At 40.9% G+C, this 21,964-nt stretch overlaps 1 protein-coding gene across 3 annotated transcripts in view; it reads right to left on the minus strand.

The window, feature by feature from the left end:
- Positions 1 to 17,445, minus strand: part of ptprz1b (protein tyrosine phosphatase receptor type Z1b) — a 57,948-nt gene extending 40,503 nt beyond the window's left edge. For 2 of the 3 annotated variants that reach the window (XM_069520302.1, XM_069520300.1), the window contains exon 1: positions 17,142 to 17,442. In XM_069520302.1, the coding sequence (XP_069376403.1) occupies positions 17,142 to 17,205 (64 nt within the window). In that variant the 5' untranslated portion in view covers positions 17,206 to 17,442. Of the gene's footprint in view, positions 1 to 17,141 lie in introns of all 3 variants that reach the window. The other variant, XM_069520301.1, reaches the window with a different exon arrangement.
- Positions 17,446 to 21,964: the final 4,519 nt, after the last annotated feature.

Genomic DNA, 21,964 nt, shown 5'->3' on the forward strand with positions numbered 1-21,964 from the left:
TGGCAACTCAGTGCGACGCACACGCACACACACACACACACACACACTAATAAAGGTAAGTAAAATGCTTTAGAGATGTTTTAATTCATTATAAAGGCTGATTCATGCAGTTTTTACGATGAAAATAGATGTTCCTGAATCACATTACGTGTATATTGAGAGTATGATGAGTCAAGTAGTCATGTCAGGTAGCTTGTTGTAGGAAGGGAAAACTGAGAACGCTGAGAAACGAGAGAGACAAACTGGCCATGAGCTCAGGAAACACAGGACTTAAATACACGATCAAACAAGCGCACAAGCAAATAAAAGCTTCAATGAGAAACAGGAAACACAGACCTAAAAATACAAACAGTGATAGAAATCCAAAAAACAAACACAACAAGGTCAAAGTCAATAAACACGAGTCCAACAAAGAAATCAAACCTATTTGTGTTTCTTAATTGAGGTAATGTATGTTCCACATGTTTCCGCTGTGGTGGCCTCACAGTAAGAGACACATACAGTAGCTGTCTGCATATAAAAGAGGAACGAGGTGATGAGGCAGAACTGCACCGGCAGAGAGCCAACAGCAGCAGAGACCCCGGTGCTCAGCTTTAGAGCACAGTGGACAGTGAAGGGACTTCATTGCTGCAGGCTGACCATGCATGAAGCTCACAGCTGAATCACTGTATTATTCCACCCATCTGCACTCAATCTGCTTTATCGGATCTCCCAGGAGGCTTCAGAGGCCTGACATTCAAGGTTTAGGTGACGGCTGCTGCAGCGAAGAGACACTTCAATGGAAAGTGTTCCACTCATCCAGGGAACGGTTGACGTTCTTGCAGGTTCGCATTCCAACAATGCTCTGCTTCCGCCTCGCACGTTTGCACTTCTGCTGCATCTCTGATGAATCGAGCACAGCCCTAAACACACTGGAGTCCAGGAGTGGTTTACAGTTGTGAATGTGTAATAAAAATATGCTTCAGCCTCAACTGTGTCCTGCATTTTAACAAGAGAGAGAGGATGAGTCCAGGGCTGTGAGTGAGAGACAGAATAATGAAGCAAAGTGAAATGAGCATGAGTATCTGCCAGACACCTGATACTCTCATGCTGAAGTGTTAGTCACTGAGCATAATTCTCGACAAGAGCTCTACTCATTAACATGTAATGTGGTGAAAACATATGGGGCCACTGCACCACTGAAGAGCCTCACTTCTCACCTGTCAGTCAGGTCAGGGGACGTCAGAATGACATCTGATCTCATGTATCGCTGCTCATTTTAAGTTCTTCACTGACCCAATGCAAACAAAAGGGAGATGTTCAGTGTTATTTAATGTTAGTGTTATTTTTATTTTATGCCACTATTCCTCTGTTCTTCTCGTCATTAAGCATTAATTAATGAGCTTCATCAAGACGGTCAAGGAAAATAAATTCAATTTAGAATGCTCGAGATAACAATTATGGTATAACTCAATAAAACATATAAACGAGGTACCTACTATAGAGCAAGGGATTTAAACCAAAACAGAAAAAACACATCAAAAAGGGGTCAGGTACAAAACAGTCAAAAGAGCAAGGACTGGGATTTGCATGTGTACTGTTAATGTTTTTAAACTTTCCCTTCATTTCAATTACATGAAATAGTTGGAAAAGTTATGCATAAACTCATTGGAGGAGGGGCCACTCCCAAGTATGGATATAATTTTTTCATAAAATAATCAGATATCCAGTTTTAGACATTTAAATAAGAATTATTATATCATAACCAGATCTTACTGAACCGAGCTGTTAACTTAAAGTTCAAATTTTTTCTATAAATTGAATTATGTTGTATTTTTTCTATCTACAACATTTTCAATCATCTATATTTCGGGTAAACAACTCTCTCTCTCTCTCAGCTTTTGCTTTTTGAGGAAATAATGATTAGTTAGAGACTCACACATAAACGTGGACAAGGTCCATAAAAGTGGAGGTGATGAACCTGTCTACTCTCGCTCTCTCAAACAGTGTCTCCTCAGATCCACTTTCATTGATCCGTCACGTTCCCTCATTCCAGGAGAGATTTTTGATGGAGTGCTGGAATTTACTGTTATGGTGTAGCCTCTTGCCCTTGGACTTCTTCAGTTACTTTTTTTTTTTTTTTACTTTTCCTAGATGGCCTCTCAATGACCCCAGAGACAGGGCATGAACTTTCCATTAAATGAGGCTGCCTGAACGAAAAACTTCTGCTGATACAGTAGCCGCTCTACTGGAGTTTGTGAACCCTCAGGCATTTATTGGATCACACGGTACCTTAAACTCTGCCTGTGCTTTAAACGCATCAAATTAAAGTCTAATAGAAAATAGTGTGGGTTTCTGAATTACATGCAGCAACAGCCTGAGATGGTTTCTGCTGCAGTCGGCTGTGTGTTATTAGTGTTGGGAGAAGGGAGGCAGTCCCAGCTGAATACTGATGAATAGCACAGTGTTGGACTACAGGACCCCTGAGGGTGATTCAGCCTGAATCCCTCAGATCAGGGAATCATTCATCAGCTGCATTTACACAACAACAATTTGATTTTTTTAACAACAGATGTGATGAATGTTGTCCTGTTAAATGAAGCTCTGACTTCATCAGGGGCAGAAAGGCTCAACCCTCAAGAGGAAATTGGTTCTGTGAATTTAGGTTTTAGTCTGGAGGCTCATACTAGTTAATGCCTTCTCTGGGAACATGATGGCATTTGTCATTTCTTCGTTTATCTGAAAATATTTACAGTCAGTATTAAAGCAGGTGTAATGCTCCTATTACCCATCAAATAATAAGGGTGTAGAAATACACATATGGTGACAAACATGTTGAGCCATTACACTTGTCTGTTAGGTGGATTTAAACCACGTATCATAGCAAAATATTTGACAGTATTTGAAGTTTTTCCTAATAAAACTGATCTAATGCATTGATCTTAAGTCCTTGACTGACACAATCCCCAAAATGATTATCCAGGTTTAAATCAAATGTTGCACAAATTTTAGTTAAACATTCAGATAATTTGCTAAAGAAAATGCATCCACTGCTTTAGTACCAATATTGGAGATTGGCCATTAAGCAAGAATTTTATTTACATAACTGAAAAAGCCTGATGGTGAATCTCAAAATATGGCTGCTCTTGACTACATGCTAAAGAATTCCTTGAGTAAAAGTAAAACTAACTACTGGTAAATATCTTCTGCTAAGTGAAAGGACTCGCAGATGACAACTGCCATTACTGATCACAAATGAACACAGGAAACGTGACACCTGTTGACCTCAGTGTCACACGTACACACACAGATACACACGTACATACCGCCAGAGGCCAAGCTATAACTTATATAGCATTCAGCTGTGGTGAGTGTCAGCTGGTTAAATTATTTCACTAGACTTCTCCCTCTTTCACTGTCTCACTGTTTCCGTTACCATGTCTTACTCTGTCTGGTTTGCTGTGTGTCACAATCGAAACTACGCACCGGACCATTAACAGCACGGTTACACACAAAGACAAGTGGGAGAGGAGCTGTAATATCTGTGTAGTAAATACACACAGAAATATTGGTAGGAGAGCACAACCCATCATTATTTTCAAGTTAAATTTCTGAGACAATATTAACCACTAAATTAAATCCCAATGATTCATATAGAAACTATATGTCAACTTAAAACCTCAATTATATGTATGTTTATATGATCTCAGACATTTTGGGATCCTTCATGGTCCATCTGTGTCCTGATGCTAACGCTGCAGCATGAGAAAGACGTCCCCCGGGCAACTCGTGTCCACCTGAATGAACGTAGCCTCACAGTGAGGTCCAGCAGCACAGGTTATGAGTTTACAAGATAAGGCTCCATATTAAATGCAGGATATGGTTTCTGAGCATTAAACAAACCGAGCATTGTTCCACGGGGAGTCGACGGTATTAGAGCCGCAATATAAAACCTTATCAGACAAGCCTATCACTGGAATCTGTGTATCTGTGTGTGTGTGTGTGTGTGTGTGTGTGTGTGTCTGTGTGCGTGTGGAGGTGACCGTGAGAATTTGGGGCCCCGTGTTGGAGGTGGTAATACAACCGAACAGCTGCCGGGGTTAAAAAGCACACATGTGCACACACGCTCACACACATGCATGCACACACACATACAGTGTCAGGTAACACCCCTCTATGTCCAGCCTGATGGGGTATCACAAACTCTCTTTGCAGACCTTTGGCTCCACAAACGTCTAATAAAACCAAACTGTTCTGATATTTAAAACTCTGTTTGAACCAAAAACACACATTAGGGCTTCAACCAAAAACACACACTGGTGACAACTGGACAGCGATGCTGGGTATGTTTCTGTCGAGGACAAAGGTTGAGAATGATTTAAGGTAATTAGAGGTGGACAGCTGGGGGCAGCCACAGTAGTCATGGGCTGAGCTTGTAGATCTAGTGTTTTTTTATTGGTATCGAATGTAAAGCATGAAGCCAGACGGATTTCTGATCCTTTGCATTACGCTCCAGTGCGACAAATGTAAAATGACCCTGTAATGTGCTCTGTGCTCTGTAATCACACTGGCACAGTCTCCTAACTTACATTAAACAGCAGACAATCTGGCAGTATATTAAATGAATAATACCCTCAGTGACAGCACAGGTCAGTAAGTGATACATGAGCTGCTTTGGGTTAAATAAGTCTTTTTGCCACTATTTCAGCTGCAGTTTGTGTGTAAAGCAAACCTTAAATGTAATTCATTTGAACCCAGAGAGATGCTATGGCTGCACAACATTTTCTAATTAATCTGACAAATCTTTTTTTTTTGAATGAGTCAAGTGATTTGATCACATCAGCGAGATCTGAGACTCATGAGAGTGAAATATTTAATACTTACTCCATCCAATCATTATCCTTACCACTTATCCTTTGAGGGTTACAGCTATCATTGGAGGAGAGGCGGGGTACACCCTGGACAGGTCATTAGCATATCGCAGAGCCAACATACAGAGACAAACAATCATTAAATTCAGTTTGAGCTCTATAGTAAACATAACTCCAATCTGCATGTCTTTGGACTGTGGGAGGAAGCTCAAGTACCCTGAGAAAACCCCCACAGACATGGGGAGAACATGCACACTCCACACAGAAAGACGAACAGAGATTAGACCAGATATTTATGTTGTGGACATATGTGTGGTGTAGCTGTTTATTACTGTGTTGTCATGATTTGTGTTTTTATTGTTATTTGATATATAAAATCAATGTGTGTGCGTTCAGATAATTTCCCAGGCATTCGCATAAAGCTGAAACTTCCCATGATCCCATGATGTGCCATTGACCTTTGACGGCTTTGGAAAAAAAAAAAAATCAATAGAGCAGATCCTGACTGTACTCCCAACCAATTTGCCAAGTTTAATCCAAATTGGATTAAAACTGGCTGTGACAGACAGATACACAGACACCACTAATTATACACCAGCCTGCTACCGCCTAGCACGAATGTAATGAAAAGAGGCTCTCATAATTACACATTCAACTACTAGATGAAAGCTGAGATCGGGCTTCCTTAATCGGAGGCTATTCAGCTGTAAAACCTCCTGAATGACTGCTTATTTTGTTATTAATGCAGCCAATAGGTAGTATGCAGCTACCCTGGCATTTCCTTTTGTTAGCAATAAATCTGTCACTTTATCATGAATAAAAGTCAAAAAGAATTTTTCTTTTGGAAAATGTATTTTGATTATTATTGTAATGCAGTACCAAAAGACTTGGACACACCCAGATCACAATGGAAGTGAGTATATTTGCAAATTACTTCTAATGAATTCATGTTTTGCCTGATGACAGATGGTCACTTATTAAACTTGCACTGTACCTGCTCAAGCAAGCAGCAAGAGCTCCCTTCGTCACTCGTCTTTTTCTCTGGCCTAAATTTGAACGTTGCTAATCCAGTAAAATGGTGTTTCCTCCTCAGTGCATTTTACTGTTACAGTTTGACTTTTTCCCCTCTTTTTTCTGAGCTGCCCAATTACACACCAATCACCTCAAGCTTGGGTTAAATCCAAATGTAAAGGGAATGGATGAGCGTGTTTCCCTCACAGTTTACCCTGGAGCTGAGATATTTCTGATGAGCTGTGAGTGGTGCATGCCCTTCAGGGGACTGACCTCAAATCTCTGCTTCCAACTGAAAATCAAAACCAGGCAGGCAGCACACATCTCATCAAGAAACTATGAAAAAAAGACGTGCATAGACACAGAGACAAAAACTGTGCACACACACACACACACACACACACCATCTATCCAGGGGGGAGAGTTTTTTTGTGTAAATCATTACATCAGTAACCTAAGTATTGATTCAATGATACTATTCTTAACTCAACTTATTTTTTGAGTGGGTTGAAAAGTTGGCTCTAGAGCAGATTGTGTACTTTAGTATTTTGTGTGTTTTATTCAGCTGTTAATTTAAAAGAAATGACAGCTATTTGATATATGCATCTTAATATGAACACAACATTTTAGACATAACACGTGGAAACACAAAGAGTGTGTGAAGTAAGAGGACATTTAGGACACACACATGCACACACATGCACACACACATTCACACACACACACACACACAGAATGGACAAAAGCTCAGGACACTGAAAGAAGTCTACTAGTTTACACAGTTCGCCTGCATGTGTGTGTGTGTGTGCATGCTGTAATGTTACAACCCAATTGCTCACTCTACATCGGTTTTTCATCTATGTCTTTTCTGTGCATCCAGGCAGCAAGTTCTGCTTTATCCACTAAGCTTTTATGATTGCGCAAGTCCACCTCAGCTCTGTGTGTTTGTGAGTCACTAATCTGCCTTAGTTAGAGCAGTCAGATGCACCATTTCCATCTGCTTGGTACAAATTGCAAAAGGGCTGCACAGCGTGTGTGTATGTGTGTGTGTGTGTGTGTGTACAGTATGTGATTAGTAATCCTGTAGGACTTCAGTGGAGCGCAGCTGCAAACTAATACAGCAGCTTCTGCTGTAGATGTTGTGCTATCTGAAAGCTCTGATCAGTGGTTAATGAGGAGAGCGAAGCCTGAAGTCCACTCCTGTTTTAAACAGTGGAAGAAAAACCCTTGAAAGAAACAAAGACGAAAAAAATATAAGGACATCTGCTTTTCTTAAGGGCTTAGAGATGTTATTTTGTTTTAGTTTAATATCAAAATTTCTTATAATAACAAAGACCTGACCTCATTTATTTAAAAATTCAGCTGCAGTTTAGTAAAAAAATCAGCTGCTTATCAACAAGTGTCGAGGCTGTGGATGATCTACTAAAGAATCCAGTCAACATGTTTTCCATCAGCATTCAGACTCAATCAGCCAAATCTCCATGACAACAGTTCACAGCGTCATGACAACAGAAGGGCCCCCGATGGCGTGCGGAACACCCTGACTTCCTGTCGGCTTGCTGCTCTGACTCTCTCTATCGCCATGGATACAAAACCATCTCCTCGCCTCTCTATCTTTCAGTGTGGGGTCACGCCCCCAACTCCTCAATTGTCTGGCAGGCAGCACACACACACACACACACATACACACACAAACACACACACACACACACACACACACATGAACCCTAAGACTTGCAAACATAACTCTTAAGTGTACCCTTCCTACACAAGCTACCTGTTACCTGATATGACTACTTGACTCAAAATGAGTTCTAAATATACACTTAATATGTCGTATATGATTCAGTAAAAACAGCATCAATCAAAACTAAAACATTTTGAATTACCTTTATATACAGTACATATATCCAATATCTTGTTCTTTAGTATATTTTAAATCTATTCCAATTGTACAGCTTTTCAGTTTTGTGTTCAAATGAGAAATATATTCACAAATCATATATAAGCCAATGATTCTTATACTGTGTGTGAGTGTTTGTGTCCTCCCAAAGCTCTCAATTGAAATGTGTGTATGTGTGTATGTGTGTGTGTGTTTGTGTGTGTGTGTTTGTGTGTGTATGTGTGTGTGACAACAGAGGGTGGTCGGCTGGTGGGGGTGGGGGTTAATCAACTTTCAACACACCAATTGGTCACAGTTGCAGCCCCCTCATGAACTTTCTCACTGGGAAAAAGAAAGTGGGCCCAGCGCTGGATTGAGTTCACTTCCACTATGCTCGTCTTGGAATTCCACGCTTGACAAAACAATAGTTGAGCCTCTATTAACTTTCATCAGACTAACTGGTTCCCACTTCACTCCATCGCTACTGCTCATGAGACAAAAGCACCGCAGCAAAATGCCAAATTTATATGAAGAAAAAAAAAAAGAAAACTGCAGAGTTCCAGTTGTAATTTCAGTCTTTGTTTCTCTCTTTGAACTTAGCCATTGTCTGAAAAATAAAAAAGGTCATTGACAAGATTATTTGCTTTTCATCCCTTTCTGCGACATTCATACACAATGTTTACACATGCAGCTGTTTTCTGCCTGTGGCTCGCAACCTTTTCAATTCAGATTAAGTCAAATTGGAGTTAAAACTGGAAAGGGACGCTGATTATACTGAAAATACGTCATTGTTACCTTCACCAAGAACATTTTAATTGTGTTTGTCTCTTAGTTAGCTGCATTACACAAAAACTACTAGACAGATTACAACAAAACTTGGTGGAAGGATGTGAGCAAACCCAGGACCATTGTCAACAGAGTGACAGGAACACAGACTAAAGAGTGAAAGACAAGTTCTTGCTTTAGAGAGAACTGCATTGCATGCCCCTTGCAAATAAACTCACAACTGCATCTGAAACTATGACGTCTGACTGTCTGTGTGGAAGGTAAAGTTAATGGACAATAGTGTGAGCAAACATCAGTGCTGCATCAGTGAAGCAACAAAAAAAATGTATTATATTTTACAGACAAAAAGCTGTATATGTCACATTAAGACATACAGTTTTGTGCATTGTTCCGCTGTTGATTTTCTGCAATGGAAATAAAATAATCAAACTAATGTCAGTTCACGCCTTCAGCAACATCATGCAGAGAAAGTCACAAGATTAGTGCCGTGGGCTGAGCTCAGCACTGCCACGATCTGTCTGACCTCTGATGGTGGTCTATAGATGTTAAACAAAGGCTTTGAATTGTAGTTTGCATCATTTGCAAGACAACGGTCACACGGGTGAATCACAGAAACACCATGCCAGAAAGAACAATACTTTACAACAGAGAAAAGTGGTTGTGACGCACTGTGGAAGTAGCATGTTTGGTCATCAATCAAGCTCTGCACATGAACGAAATAGTTCTACAAGCAGCCATGGAACCCGATGGATCCAACATTTAGGTCGATAGTCTGGTTCTCCAACTCAACGCGTACACCGAGTGAGGAATAGCCCTGAACGCTGAAGTGTGTCTATGTGTGTGTTCATGTTTGTAAATGACAAAGTCTCGTACTTCCATTAGCTGGTATGCCGAGTGGCAGCGAGGTTCTCTGAGGACTAAGGCTCTCCGGTAGCCTTGGTCCTCTGTGCCAGCCTTTTAAAAACACAACGGTGGCTTTTGTATGTGGGCACCGACAGAGACAGACGGTCATTGTCAGCGGCTGTAACTTCAGACAGACCTCTTCGACTGGAGAGACTGCAGAGAGAGCGCTGGCATTCTGTGGTTTCAGCGACTTGGTTTCACTCTTCTTCTCCTTTTCACCTTTTGTTCACCGTCATCCTCCCTTTCAACTATTTCAAACCCCTCTGCTAGCTATACCCACTTCCCCTGCCCAAAAATGTTGAATCGATATCTTTCCTCTAGTCACTCCAACTTCACCTCCTCCCCTCCTTTAGAATCATATTAGAGAATTACAAAGAGAAATCATTATTTTATACTCTTAATACAAAGCACAACATTTTGACTAACTCCTCAAGCAGGAAGAACTTAAATGTCATGTTAAGCTCAAATAGTCACACTCACGTGTGCCTTAAAACTCCCTTCTTTTATTTTTTTAAAAGGCACAATGTTTACAATGAAGTAATACTTGAGAAAAAATGGCCCTTATACTCTGTTATACTTTCCACATACAGATGCAAAACTCTTTCACTTGAAAAACTACGTGTTTCAAGAGTTAACTCCACATTTTAAAGCAAATTGCATTATCAGTCTTCTCAATGACAGCTGGCTCTTTATGAGAGGGTCATTCAAAACTGTTTTAAAACACACATGCCTACATCCTAGGTCATACAAGTATTATGTAGACGTTAATTTTGAGTATAAAACTACTAAACTACTTTTATTGTGTTTTGCCTTTCACTTGCACTGCTAAAGAAAAGTCAACCCCATCTCATTAGTCCCAAATACCAGCTTTCTTTGTTTCCGTTATAAATGGAAGGTTTTTAGCTTGGTGCTTTGTATGGAAGAGCCGCGGTAGTTACCTTGGCCTCAGTGTGCAGTCTTACAATGGATTATAAAGGAGAGGAAATTCTCAAACAACTCCTGCAGCATTACTTACTTCTCCATTTTTATGTTGTCACTCACAGCTAAATACACTATGCCCCCTTTCCGCTTCACAACTGAGAAGCTCTACTAGGATTTGTTGGTTTAGGATTTAGTGATTTAAAGGTGAAGAAGTGGATGACGCTGCAGGAGCTGTTCGGGAAGTTTCTATTTCAGCCACGTGACTCGAGGTCGGCATTGGAAACCTGACGACTAGTGTTGCTGATCTCCATGAAAGCAGGTTGTAAACCTTTCACAGGCAGACAGGATGAAGTGAAGAGGTGGAGGGAGAAAGAAGGAATAGCAGGGTCATAGTCGATGACCCACAAATAATTGTAACCTTTAGAGACAATCCATCGGCAAACAACTCATATTGACGTCAATGATGAGTGCACCCCTCCTGACATCTGTTTGCTCTTTTGAGCTCTACAAGAGTACCTATCAACCACTGTGTTCCACTTTTAACTTTAAGACTTTCTATATCTAACAATCACTGCTCAAAACAGCGACCACAGTAACTAGTGAACAAACTTTTGAGTGACACGTGTTTTACTGAGCTGAGTTTCTTGTCTAGCCTGCTCAGCATCAAAACGATCCAGCTGTCCTCATGGCACAGACCGGATCCAAAATAACCGTGACTGTACTCCGCCACAATGAGAACAGGCTGCAGCTAAGTGGATTTGAGAATAAGAGCACTTGTGAATAAAATGCTTTAGATGGAGAGGCCAGTAGAGACAGTGAGGGAGAGGCAGAGGGAGGGAAGACAAAATATTACAGCAGAGAGCAGCCAATCAATTATTCAATGTAACATCTGTGGTTTTAGCAATGCTAACACTGGTGACGATAACCCACTTCTATCAGTACAGTCAGAAAACATTTCAAGTTAAGTTTTCAAATTAAAAGAGGAGATATAAAGTCTGTATAGTATGGAAGACCATTTCTGCCAGTGAAAGAAATAAAGATGAATGCTAAATATAATTCATTATGAGATAGTGTGTCAAAAGAATGATAATGAGTCAAAATCATGAGATATTATATTATTTCAAGGTAATAAGTTTGTTGAGATATTAAAGCAACGCTATGTAGTTACAGCAATAACAGCATCACACTCATTTTGATGGGACACAAACTTAAAATGAGGAAAATGTCTGTCATTGCAACAGACTTATTTGAGTTAGAATATGGTCATTATTTTGTGTAACTAAGTAATTATCTTTAAGATACTAACTCATTACTTTAGTTATCTTTTTTTGAGATATTAAAACATCATTTTGAGTTGGTATGTTTTTATGACTTGAGAAGGTTTGTCATTAAAATTCCTGAACAGATTTTTTAACAAAATGGCGGAAATTGGCTTCCACAGCATAGAACTCAAACTCTACAAACTTTAAAAAAGAAAAACTTTTGCCTCATACTGAGGATTTAATAATCTGAATGAAACTTTTTACTGCCGTATCTCCTTCCCTCCATTTCGAATGCCAAAAACAGAAATCTGATTATATTTTTTTCTGCTAAAACCAGACAGTTAAGAAGGCTTTGGCAAATCGTGCTAACAAGATTTATTTCCCTCAGTGAAGATTTTTATTTGGCTGGTTTACCAAGCTTGACTCGATCATGCTGTGAGTGTGTGAGTGTGCATGAGTATAAATTGGTGCACACCTAATCTCATTTTAAGCAGAGTTAAAGCTAGAAGGAGGGAGACACGCAATTATATCTCACTGCCCTATACTAAACTGTACACTGTTCTATAAACAGTCACATAGAAGAGGAAATGAGAATAGAAAGAATCAAAATAAACTGAAGTGCTTGACTAAATGAGTCAACACTCTGGCATGGACAGTGTGACATTAGTGCCAGTGTTCCCTAAGTTAACAGACAAGTCTCTCACTGTGTCAAATCAGAGGATTTCAAGATGATTAACTCTTAGAAATTTGCCAATTTTGAAAATTAAATTACAACAATGCCGCTTTAAAGTGACAAACAGCAGCATCCTTATTAATGTGTATCTCATATATTATAACATGAATGTTTAAGCGAGGGAGGAATCATGTATGGCACCATGTTGAGCTTATTAAACAGGTGGTGTATTGGTCAAACAATTTCACTTGTAATACATCTACTCTACTAAGTATACGCCCGGGATCCACTCTACTCTGGAGTTTCAGAGCGGCTACAGGAGAGAAGTTTGAAACATCCAGGGCTCATTTTAGTCTGTAGGGGCAGCGTAATAACAACAAGCAACATGGACAATGAATTACAAGCGCTGCTGACACTGTTGTCTTCCTGTTTACATAGGTACGTGCATGCCCAGTGTACTCGAGACGTTTCTTAACATGGGGACAGAGATTGTAGTAAGCTTAGTATTATGAATGTAGTACAGTTTATTGACTGGAGTCATTTTGCGGGAGCGAAAAAAAATTGCCTTTCGTAGTTTTGGTTTGGTAAATGTGTGATATTTTTTCTACATATAAACGTAAACTTGACGGTAGGAGATTTTTACATTTACTGTTGAAATCTATGTATTCCACCACTCTGTATGCTAATTAATACACAATATATTATCAGCAGCTTTTCGTCTTCTTACAAATCTGGTCAATATGACTTTCATCCCTATTGTAATTCACGAGGTATCTGAGTGTATCTCGTCACTGTTCATATAATTCATGTAAATCATTGATTTACACATTCAGGATGCCAAGAGCACCAGAATGTGTTTGCCAATGTTTTGTAGGCAATTAGCATGACACCATCAGGCATGCCATTATGCCACCGGATGCAACCCCTATGGTTCACACGCTGTGAGTGCACTGGTTGGCCAGATGGTCTCTCACAGGGAGAACATATGATCACTGAACTCACATTAAACATTACACAGGAGCTGTAACACTGTGTATGGTGGCACGTTGGCTAGATTCTTTGTGGTTTCAAGATTTCCCGTTGGTTTTCTACATTATTCTCATTTTGATTAAGGTGGAAATGTTCAAAAACTATTAAACTACAGTGGCTGAGACATCCAACACAAGCACATTAAATCCACAGCACAACTACATAAGCCACGAACAACAGGTCACTTGCCCACAGTAAGAAACACTTGAAACTTGTTATATCGTTGTTATTGTGTTTTCGTTGTGTGCCTTATTTGCTGCTGTGATTAGGCATTCATGTTTTTCCATTAATGAGCTCCTGTGAGTCATCTCGGCCACCTTAGTAAACACACACACACAAGTATTCCTCTCTCATAGACACACACACAAACACTGAATGAATGGTGGCAGTGCACTCAGTATGGATCCTGTTGGCATGCAGGCTGTGTCCCTCCAGCTAACCAATCACCATGCACCACCAATCTATTAATTCCACAGTGCATTGGCAACCACTTCCAATTGAATCACTGCGGCTCAACAGCCCACTAAATATATATTCAAATATATGACTGTCACAAGACAATGGACAATGTGTTAGCCATTTAAGGCGCTGAGGCCCATGTCTTGAGAGCAACCCCTGCAAATATAACAGTGAGTCATCTAATGCGGTCTGCTAGGGAGTGCGAATGCTAACGACTGGAAACAACCGACAAATGCAGGCAATCATGGCAGGAGGCTTCAGATTCAATATGTCCTGTTTGGAACACTGAGTGGAGCAAAGTGAAATCTGAGGTCTGTGTGGTGTCAAGAGAATAAGGTCCCAGATACAACCACCACGCTGAGCTGACAGTGATTACTCTGAAATGTCTAACCTGCAGAATCACAATATATCAAATATCAAGATACAAGAACACATGCCCACATCCCCCCTGTTCCTGCACAACAGTGTGTATGGAATGACAGGGAGCAGGTGTGAAACCACTGTGGAGTCACAGGCATGGTGTATATCATGAGAGAGAAGCATGCTGTTACAAAGCATATGGCACAATGAAGGACTTCAGCTAGAACACTTGAGTTCATTGAGTTGCAAAAGCCACAACAAGAGCACTCACATTGAAGATTTGTGTGTGTGTGTTTGTTTTTTTAGGATGAGTGTGACTAAAAGGAAGCAAAGAAAATGCGTGAGTGTGTGATTCTGAGAGGTGACCAGGCGTATTGTGGGACAGATGGCTGGAGGATGCTCCATTTCCTTTTCCTAGTAACAGCATCTCTGACATAAACATTTGAAGGGAAATGAACCGGATTCATGACTACAGAGGCATTCTGTACCGTCATAAGCACTTCAGCAGTTAAACCTTGTGTATCAGAGGGCAGATTTCGGACTCATCTCTGTTCTCTGTATCACTAGACATCTTCACAGTCACAAATGTTGGCAGAACTGGTATAATCAGGTATTATGCACCATTTAAATGGAATACACAGCAATCTGTCCTCCTGCTGGAGTTTGAGGTTCCCTTGGTAGCTTAAAATCTTTGTTATCTGATGTTTTTCACAGAGCCTTCTGTCCCAACTTTGTGCTCATTTCATCTGTTTGTGTGCACATGTTTTGAAAACTTGCAGATACAGATGAAACAGGCAAAACAAAGCATTAGCACAGTAATTCATGGGGGACAGTGTAGCTAATAGTTCAAGCAACACAACCAAGTATAGTTTTAACAATAGCAGAACTTTTTGAGGTGAAACTTAAAGAGTTGGTAAGAAAGTCTAATTTCACATGCTTACAATGTGGCCACATTTGCCGCTTTCTTAAGTGGAACATTATCATTCTCTCCTCCATGTTACCATTTGTTGTTTTTGGGATCTTCTGGTTCAATCCGATCACACTAAATCTCATCACATGGGAACATGCAGGTTTGTGCTCAGGACCTCTGATCTCTTCCTCCTCAAATGAATGTCATGAGATTCATCTCCTGTGCCTCATTTGAAAGGTATGATAACCTTGTTAAGAATCGATGTCGAACATTTAAGCTATTTCTTAAAGGTCAAATTGAAATGTCAGCCACAGCTGTATTAAGGACGAGGGGATGAAGACTAACAGGGGTCTGTCAGAGGGTTCAGGGGGGGTTCATCCAGGAGGTCCATAACAATATGTCAGCCAATGCTCTCAACATAAACACAATGAGATAGCTTATAGTTTAAAGCGTTATGAATGATTTACAGGTAAATGAGTGTGGTATTTTACACATGGAAAAGTGTATTTTTCAGCACCCTCTGGAGGGCAAACCATTTAATAGCAGGACTATTTCAAACCTCGCATATATCCTTGGTTTTTCTGCCAGGAATTTCTTTGTATATATCAACTAATATCAAGACTAGACCAGAAAAGCTGCTTAAATTGTCCAATATATTGTCCCTGATGATATAACAGCCAGACTCAACGTGCCTCTATTTGATTTGGCAGACATTTATATGTTGTTCCCCTAAAGAGCTTAAGTGAGCTCCAAATATATTCCACTAACATAACCTCAAATTAATTTTCCTGCAGGAAGGAACTTTTTCTTCAAATGTGAATTTGCAGATGCCACTGGTCAAATGCTGGCAGTGTGCAGACAAGGACATGATGCTCAGAGTGCAACTGCTTCACTGTTCTCATTTTGAGTGATGATTCATCTTGTTAAGCTACTGACTGAAGGGCAATGCATGTCTTATTTATTTTCCTTTTTTTAATTAGTAAACAAACTGTTTATGCAATTTTTTCCCCATCTGTGATCCAGTTACTTAAATTAGAACCAAGCCCCCTCTCTTGAATATCTTCAGGAGAATCCGAAATTTGACATCTGCTCTGCTTACTCTTGGACTAATAAATCTTTTTTTCAGTGAAAGCAGCCGACGTAGGCTACTGTATAAAAATATGTCTAAAACTTTCTGGACTTACATTCACAAACCTGCCCTCTGAATGTATTTGTAAATCAGGTTATACCAGATGTATACCAGGTGGGCTGAAATCAGTTTGGCCCCACAAGTGTCCCTGTACTGTCAGTAATTAAAAAAAAATATTATTATAATAACAATACGACAATAATCGACAAAAAGTGGGTTTTTTTCAAGCTATATTCAAAATATATACAATGAAGTGTTTGCTCTCAGTTAACAATGAATGGCTCAAATGTGCACCGGAAATCAGGGATGGCTCATGGATGTTGCACATGCATGTAAATGGCACCTCTTTGTAAATTGTGGTTGCTTTATAGCCCCTGACTCAGAAAAACTTAGATCCACCACTGATGCATAGTGCAAGAATAAAAGAGCAATGACTTCTTCATGATAAAGGTCTTAAAATACAGGACAGCGTGACACAAACAGATGTGATATATATTATATCCACACATTAGATGGATTAGGTTACAGGAACTCAAAGTTGGAGCACATTTCCTCAGGTCCACTAAAAGACCAGAGCATCAAATCACACTGCAAAATGTTACATTTCATTCAGACTTCAACTTGTGTTTGGGCAAAAATGGCTCAACATGTTTGAATCACGGGAATTGAAATCCGTGCACGTACTGCAGAGGATTCGCAAAAACAAAATCTGAGCGCAAAGGCAATATTTAGCGGTAGAGAACCCCACGGAGGAAAAGGGCATGCATTTAAGAAACCTACACCGACGTGTCAAATGCATATTTCTGCAGATAGTGGAAGACGGAGTGAAGTGTGCAGAAAATCGGGGGGAATCAAACGGACGCACAGGCTCAATGCAGCGTGCACAGCATCACATGTCAGCCAACACCACATTCACATTTAACGCCTTTTCTCTCCTTCTTCTCCTCCTCCTCCTCACTTTCTTACCGATGTGGCTGAAAAGCAGCAGCTGGGAAACGATCGCCTCGCTCCTGGCCAGTGTCGTCTCCATGGTGTCGGCGTGAGAACTGAACGTGAAGCGGCAGACGGTGCGTTTATAAGGGACGGACGTGCGGGCGGGCGGCGGAGCGGTCGGCGGTGTGCGTAAAAGATGCGCTACCAGCTCATCGTGGCTCCTCTGCTGCCTCTGTACGCTCGGATTGGTTGGGCTCGATTCGGCCCAGCTTGGCTCGGTCTGGTTTTAAAGGGTGCGTTCTCTCGGGCTGGCTGGGATGATTGGGGGGACGCGCACCCTCACATGTATATATATCGCATTAAGGGGCGCGTTGTGTGCGCGCCGCCCACTGCCCTCAGTGGAAATGATTATAGCTCCTGTAATGTTCTCATGATGTTACAGGGACACAGTGTGCGTCTGCAGCTGTGGATGAGTGGCTCTTATCTGTGCCACAGCACCAGTGTGATTCATATCCTATTGTAGACCTTTATAGAAGAGGTGGATCTATGATTTTTCGAAACCAAGGGCCGTAAAGGGGCCACAACTTACACAGAGGGGCCAATTATACTTCAGTCATTCATGCACAATTAATGGGTAAGTAAGGTGCACATTTAAAACTACGTTGCTAAGACCACAGCATAGTGGCCGACATTTCTTTTGGGGTATTTGGGTTATATTTGCTACTAAAGATCAGCCTTTAATAAAGATAGGGGGGAAAAACACATGCATGCAGTGCCTTACCAACCAATCAATCAATCAATCAATCAATCAAATTGTATTTGAATAGTCCATATTCACAAGGTGCGACATCCTCTGCCCTTAACATCTATATCTTATAAAATATTGATGACTTAAACAGGAAAATTCCCTTGAGTGACTTGGAGAGCTTGAAGGAGAATCATGAAGAGAGCACACAGTGTGTGTTTCTGGATTTCATGCGAGGCAGTGAAAGAGCTTTGGTCCACTGAACTGAAGAAGCGTCACACAACAGAACAAGAATGTAGATTCAAGCAAGCCAGGACTGTCCCACGGTGGAATCAGTGTGAGAGCATGTGTGTGTGTGTGTGTGTGTGTGTGATGGTGGTGAGATTTGGCAGCAGTTGGACTTCAAGATTCCCATGAGGTACACAATGGGATAATACTGAGTGTGTGCGCATGTGTCTTGTGAGTGCGGCTCCACAAGCAACAGGCTTCAATGGTGCAATAACACACAGTTGTGGAAGCTTCTAAATGTCTGTGAGAGTGTGGGTGCCACAGGCTTTGGCTCCACAACAACATGCTGCTCTAGTTAGTGTGTGTGCATTCATTAGCATAAATTAAAAGGAGATAATCCTCTTTAATTCAGACGGGAGCCTTGTCTCAATTGTTGCACCAACATTTTTTCGGATGCTTGTTACAATATCCTCCCTGGCCCCTGCGCTACCAGGATATAAGCCTGTGTTATTTGTTTGTGTGCACGTGTGTGTGGGAGAGTGGAGTGGGGCTTTTGGAATAGCAACATGTTGATTTTATCTCTAGTGTAATTACAAACCAAAATAGAATTCATAATGTATAAAAATAATAATAATAGAAACAGGAAGAAACTGGGAAAAATGCTGATTTAGTTTAATGCAATAAAAAAATCCTTGTAAAAGTAAATCTTAAAAAAATCAATCTCAGAAACTTTAAGAGTAAATAAACCAATGAGTCTCAAGTATATCGACTTAGATCTTGGCTGTACTAAAGTTTCTCAAGTTGTTTCAAATTGAAATGGCAAAAACAAACATTTTACAACATGCTACAATCCCACGGCCGATGGTTCCTGCACATGTGTACACACGTGTTATACCTGTTATAGGCAAAAAAAGAGGAACATTTCTACTGCATGATTTAAATAGTGAGAAACGAGCACAGAACACAAAATTGTAGAGATTAAAGCGACACCACCTCAACGGAACACATGTTCACACACAGAGAGTGACTGTCTTCTGCGACAGGTGGAAAGACACGAGCTGCGCGGTGACCTGTCACAGCAACAGCCTCCTGCCAAATATGAGCTTTTTCTTTTCTGTAGATCCTGTTACCGCGTAAAGCTGATTCTGTTTTCACTGCACGCTGGCAGCTATGGATTATGGATCACGTGTCGGCTGTCTCTTTCCTCTCTCTGACTGTGCATTCATACTGAGAGTGGAGCTACGCCGACAACCCAACTTGGACTTTCATTTAGGTCAACCACCGTCAGCTCACACAAAGCAGCTCTGTCCATCACACAAAATATCTTAAAGGGCACAGAGAGCTTTGGAAAAAGATGCACATCACTGCTTCGTCCTATTGGTTTTACAGTTACACTGGTTGTTCTGTGTCAAACATTCCTCTCTTTAACATGCACATTAAACCAGGTCTTTCTAACATTTGAGTGTGACAAAGAAAAATATCTTGGAGATGTAAAAGCTGTCCTCAAAGTGTAAAAAGTCCAACTCTTAAAGAGAGCGGCACTTACCATTCTCAGCTGTGCCACTATTATTACCAATATTATGTAAAGGTTGCTCTTCTGGACACAATGAACAACAGATATATTGGCAATCGACCGACCTGATTATCTTCTCTACAGAACCCACTCTTTACAGAGCAAAAAACAGAAAAGGCAACACAAGAATAGACCATGAAACAGTACTCTGGATACAATAAGGCACAGGCTGAGACTTCCTCCAGTGAAGTGTTTGCTGTCAAGTGATGTCTCTCTCCAAAAGGTCAACTGAAAAGGTTATAACTAAGCATACATTACGGTCATCAGAGCAAAGAAAAGTCGAAGATGAACAAAACCTGCAGTTTTCCTTTAAAATGCTCTTTTATTCATTACATCCAACTCATAATTTGTTTAGGAGCATTTGTTTTTGTGTGTTTGAGAGTGTGTGCGTGTGTGTCTCAACCGCTGTTGCCATGGCAGTGGATGCTGTTTCTGAGTTGACAGTGATATTGACTTCCAGCGGTGGCAACTGGAGGTCAGTATCCTGGATGACACTGGGCTGACAAAAACCGCTCGATGTGTGTGCATGTGACAGATGCTGTCAGTTCTCGATGCATGCTGTGGAGCAATGTATCTCTGTGTGTGTGGTAGGGCTGCATGATATATTGAAATTGTATCGTCATCACGATATAAACGTGTAATATTCACATAGCAAAGGTCATCTTCAACTTCGATAAATGGTGTTCCATGTGCCATGTATTCACGCTCTGCATGTCAATATATCTGACCAATCAGATGGATCCCTGCTGCCCTAGATAATAAATTAAAGATATTCAGATCACTGATGGTTTTCTCTGTCAATAAATCATTGTGGGAAGAAAGGAATAGAGAGAGAACAGAGAATTGCGAGGTGACTCCATCAAATCTCGCTCTGCCTCCTCCTGATTAAATTTTACAGTGGAAACTTCTAGTGATCACGTTTGTCACATTCATCACCATGAATGGTTGATTATATAAAAGATTTGCTTAGCTTATTTATGATCCCACAACCTGAGGGGAAAGCGCACACACACACACACACACACACACACACACACACACACCTCTCTCCGGAGCAGTAAATTACTGACAGAGCGTTCCTGGTCCAAACATGTATGAAAAGACCCAAAATGAAGACTGTAAATGAACTTAGTAGAGCTGTGCATGGCTCCCAGGTGTCTGCCACAGACTAGGTGGCGCTGTGGAACTGTCCGTGGTCCCTATGTCTAAAGCCAGGCAGAACTTTTTAAATAAAACCATGTTGTAGGAATGCAAATGCTTTTCATTTTCTTTCAATGTCTGCATAGACCACTAGAACTTTAACACTGTATACTTGCATTTGTTTATTTATTGCAAGTAATATCGTCATTGTGATATTCAACTAGGTTATCGCATGATTTCCTAATATCATGCAGCCCTAGTGTGTGGCTTTTAGGTCTTACAAATGTATGTGAAAGAAAGAATTACTTCTAGGTTAGGGTTCAATAACTTATTTCACACCCTCTGAAGCAGATACACATCAAATAAAACACACAGACATTAGTGTCTGTTAAGTTCGTTTTTTTTTTTTAACCTGGACCTTATTTCCAGCATATGGTGTGTAGATCTACTCACCCATAAAGGTTTGGAGTAACTTGGAGTCCTTCGAACGCTTTTAGATCCACACGCGATCGGCGTATATCCATACAACGCAAGTGACTGGAGCATCCACAATACAGCCTCTAAACAACGCATTATCTGCCACGAAACTCTTTATTTACTATGAATCTCCAGCACTAGTCCCCTGTGAGTCCAAGTTGCTTCGTTTACATGCCAGGCTTTCACTGGGGTGACGTCACCGAGGCACGCAGCCGCAGCTCAACTGACGATCAGTTGTGTTTGTTTACACGGAGTTTGCTGCTGCTGACAACACTGTCCACAAGAACACCACCAGTTGCCATCTATTCCGCGGACGTGCAGCAGTTTGTTGATCTCTGGCCAGCTGTTCCTCTCTCTGCCGCCGCATCCTCCTTTCAAGGAGCTCCTCATCTGTGTCAAGGTTGTCCGGTAGTCGGTACACAGATGAGGAGCTCCTTGAAAGGAGGATGCGGCGGCAGAGAGAGGAACAGCTGGCCAGAGATCAACAAACTGCTACATGTCCGCAGATAGATGGCAACTGGTGGTGTTCTTGTGGACAGTGTTGTCAGCAGCAGCAAACTCCGTGTAAACAAACACAACTGATCGTCAGCTGAGCTGCAGCTGCGTGCCTCGGTGACGTCACCCCAGTGAAAGCCCGGGACGTAAACCAAGCAACTTGGACTCACAGGGGACTAGTGCTGGAGATTCATAGTA

The sequence above is a fragment of the Paralichthys olivaceus genome, chromosome 23, assembly GCF_024713975.1.
Source record: "Paralichthys olivaceus isolate ysfri-2021 chromosome 23, ASM2471397v2, whole genome shotgun sequence".
In the NCBI taxonomy this organism is placed as follows: Eukaryota; Metazoa; Chordata; class Actinopteri; order Pleuronectiformes; family Paralichthyidae; genus Paralichthys; species Paralichthys olivaceus.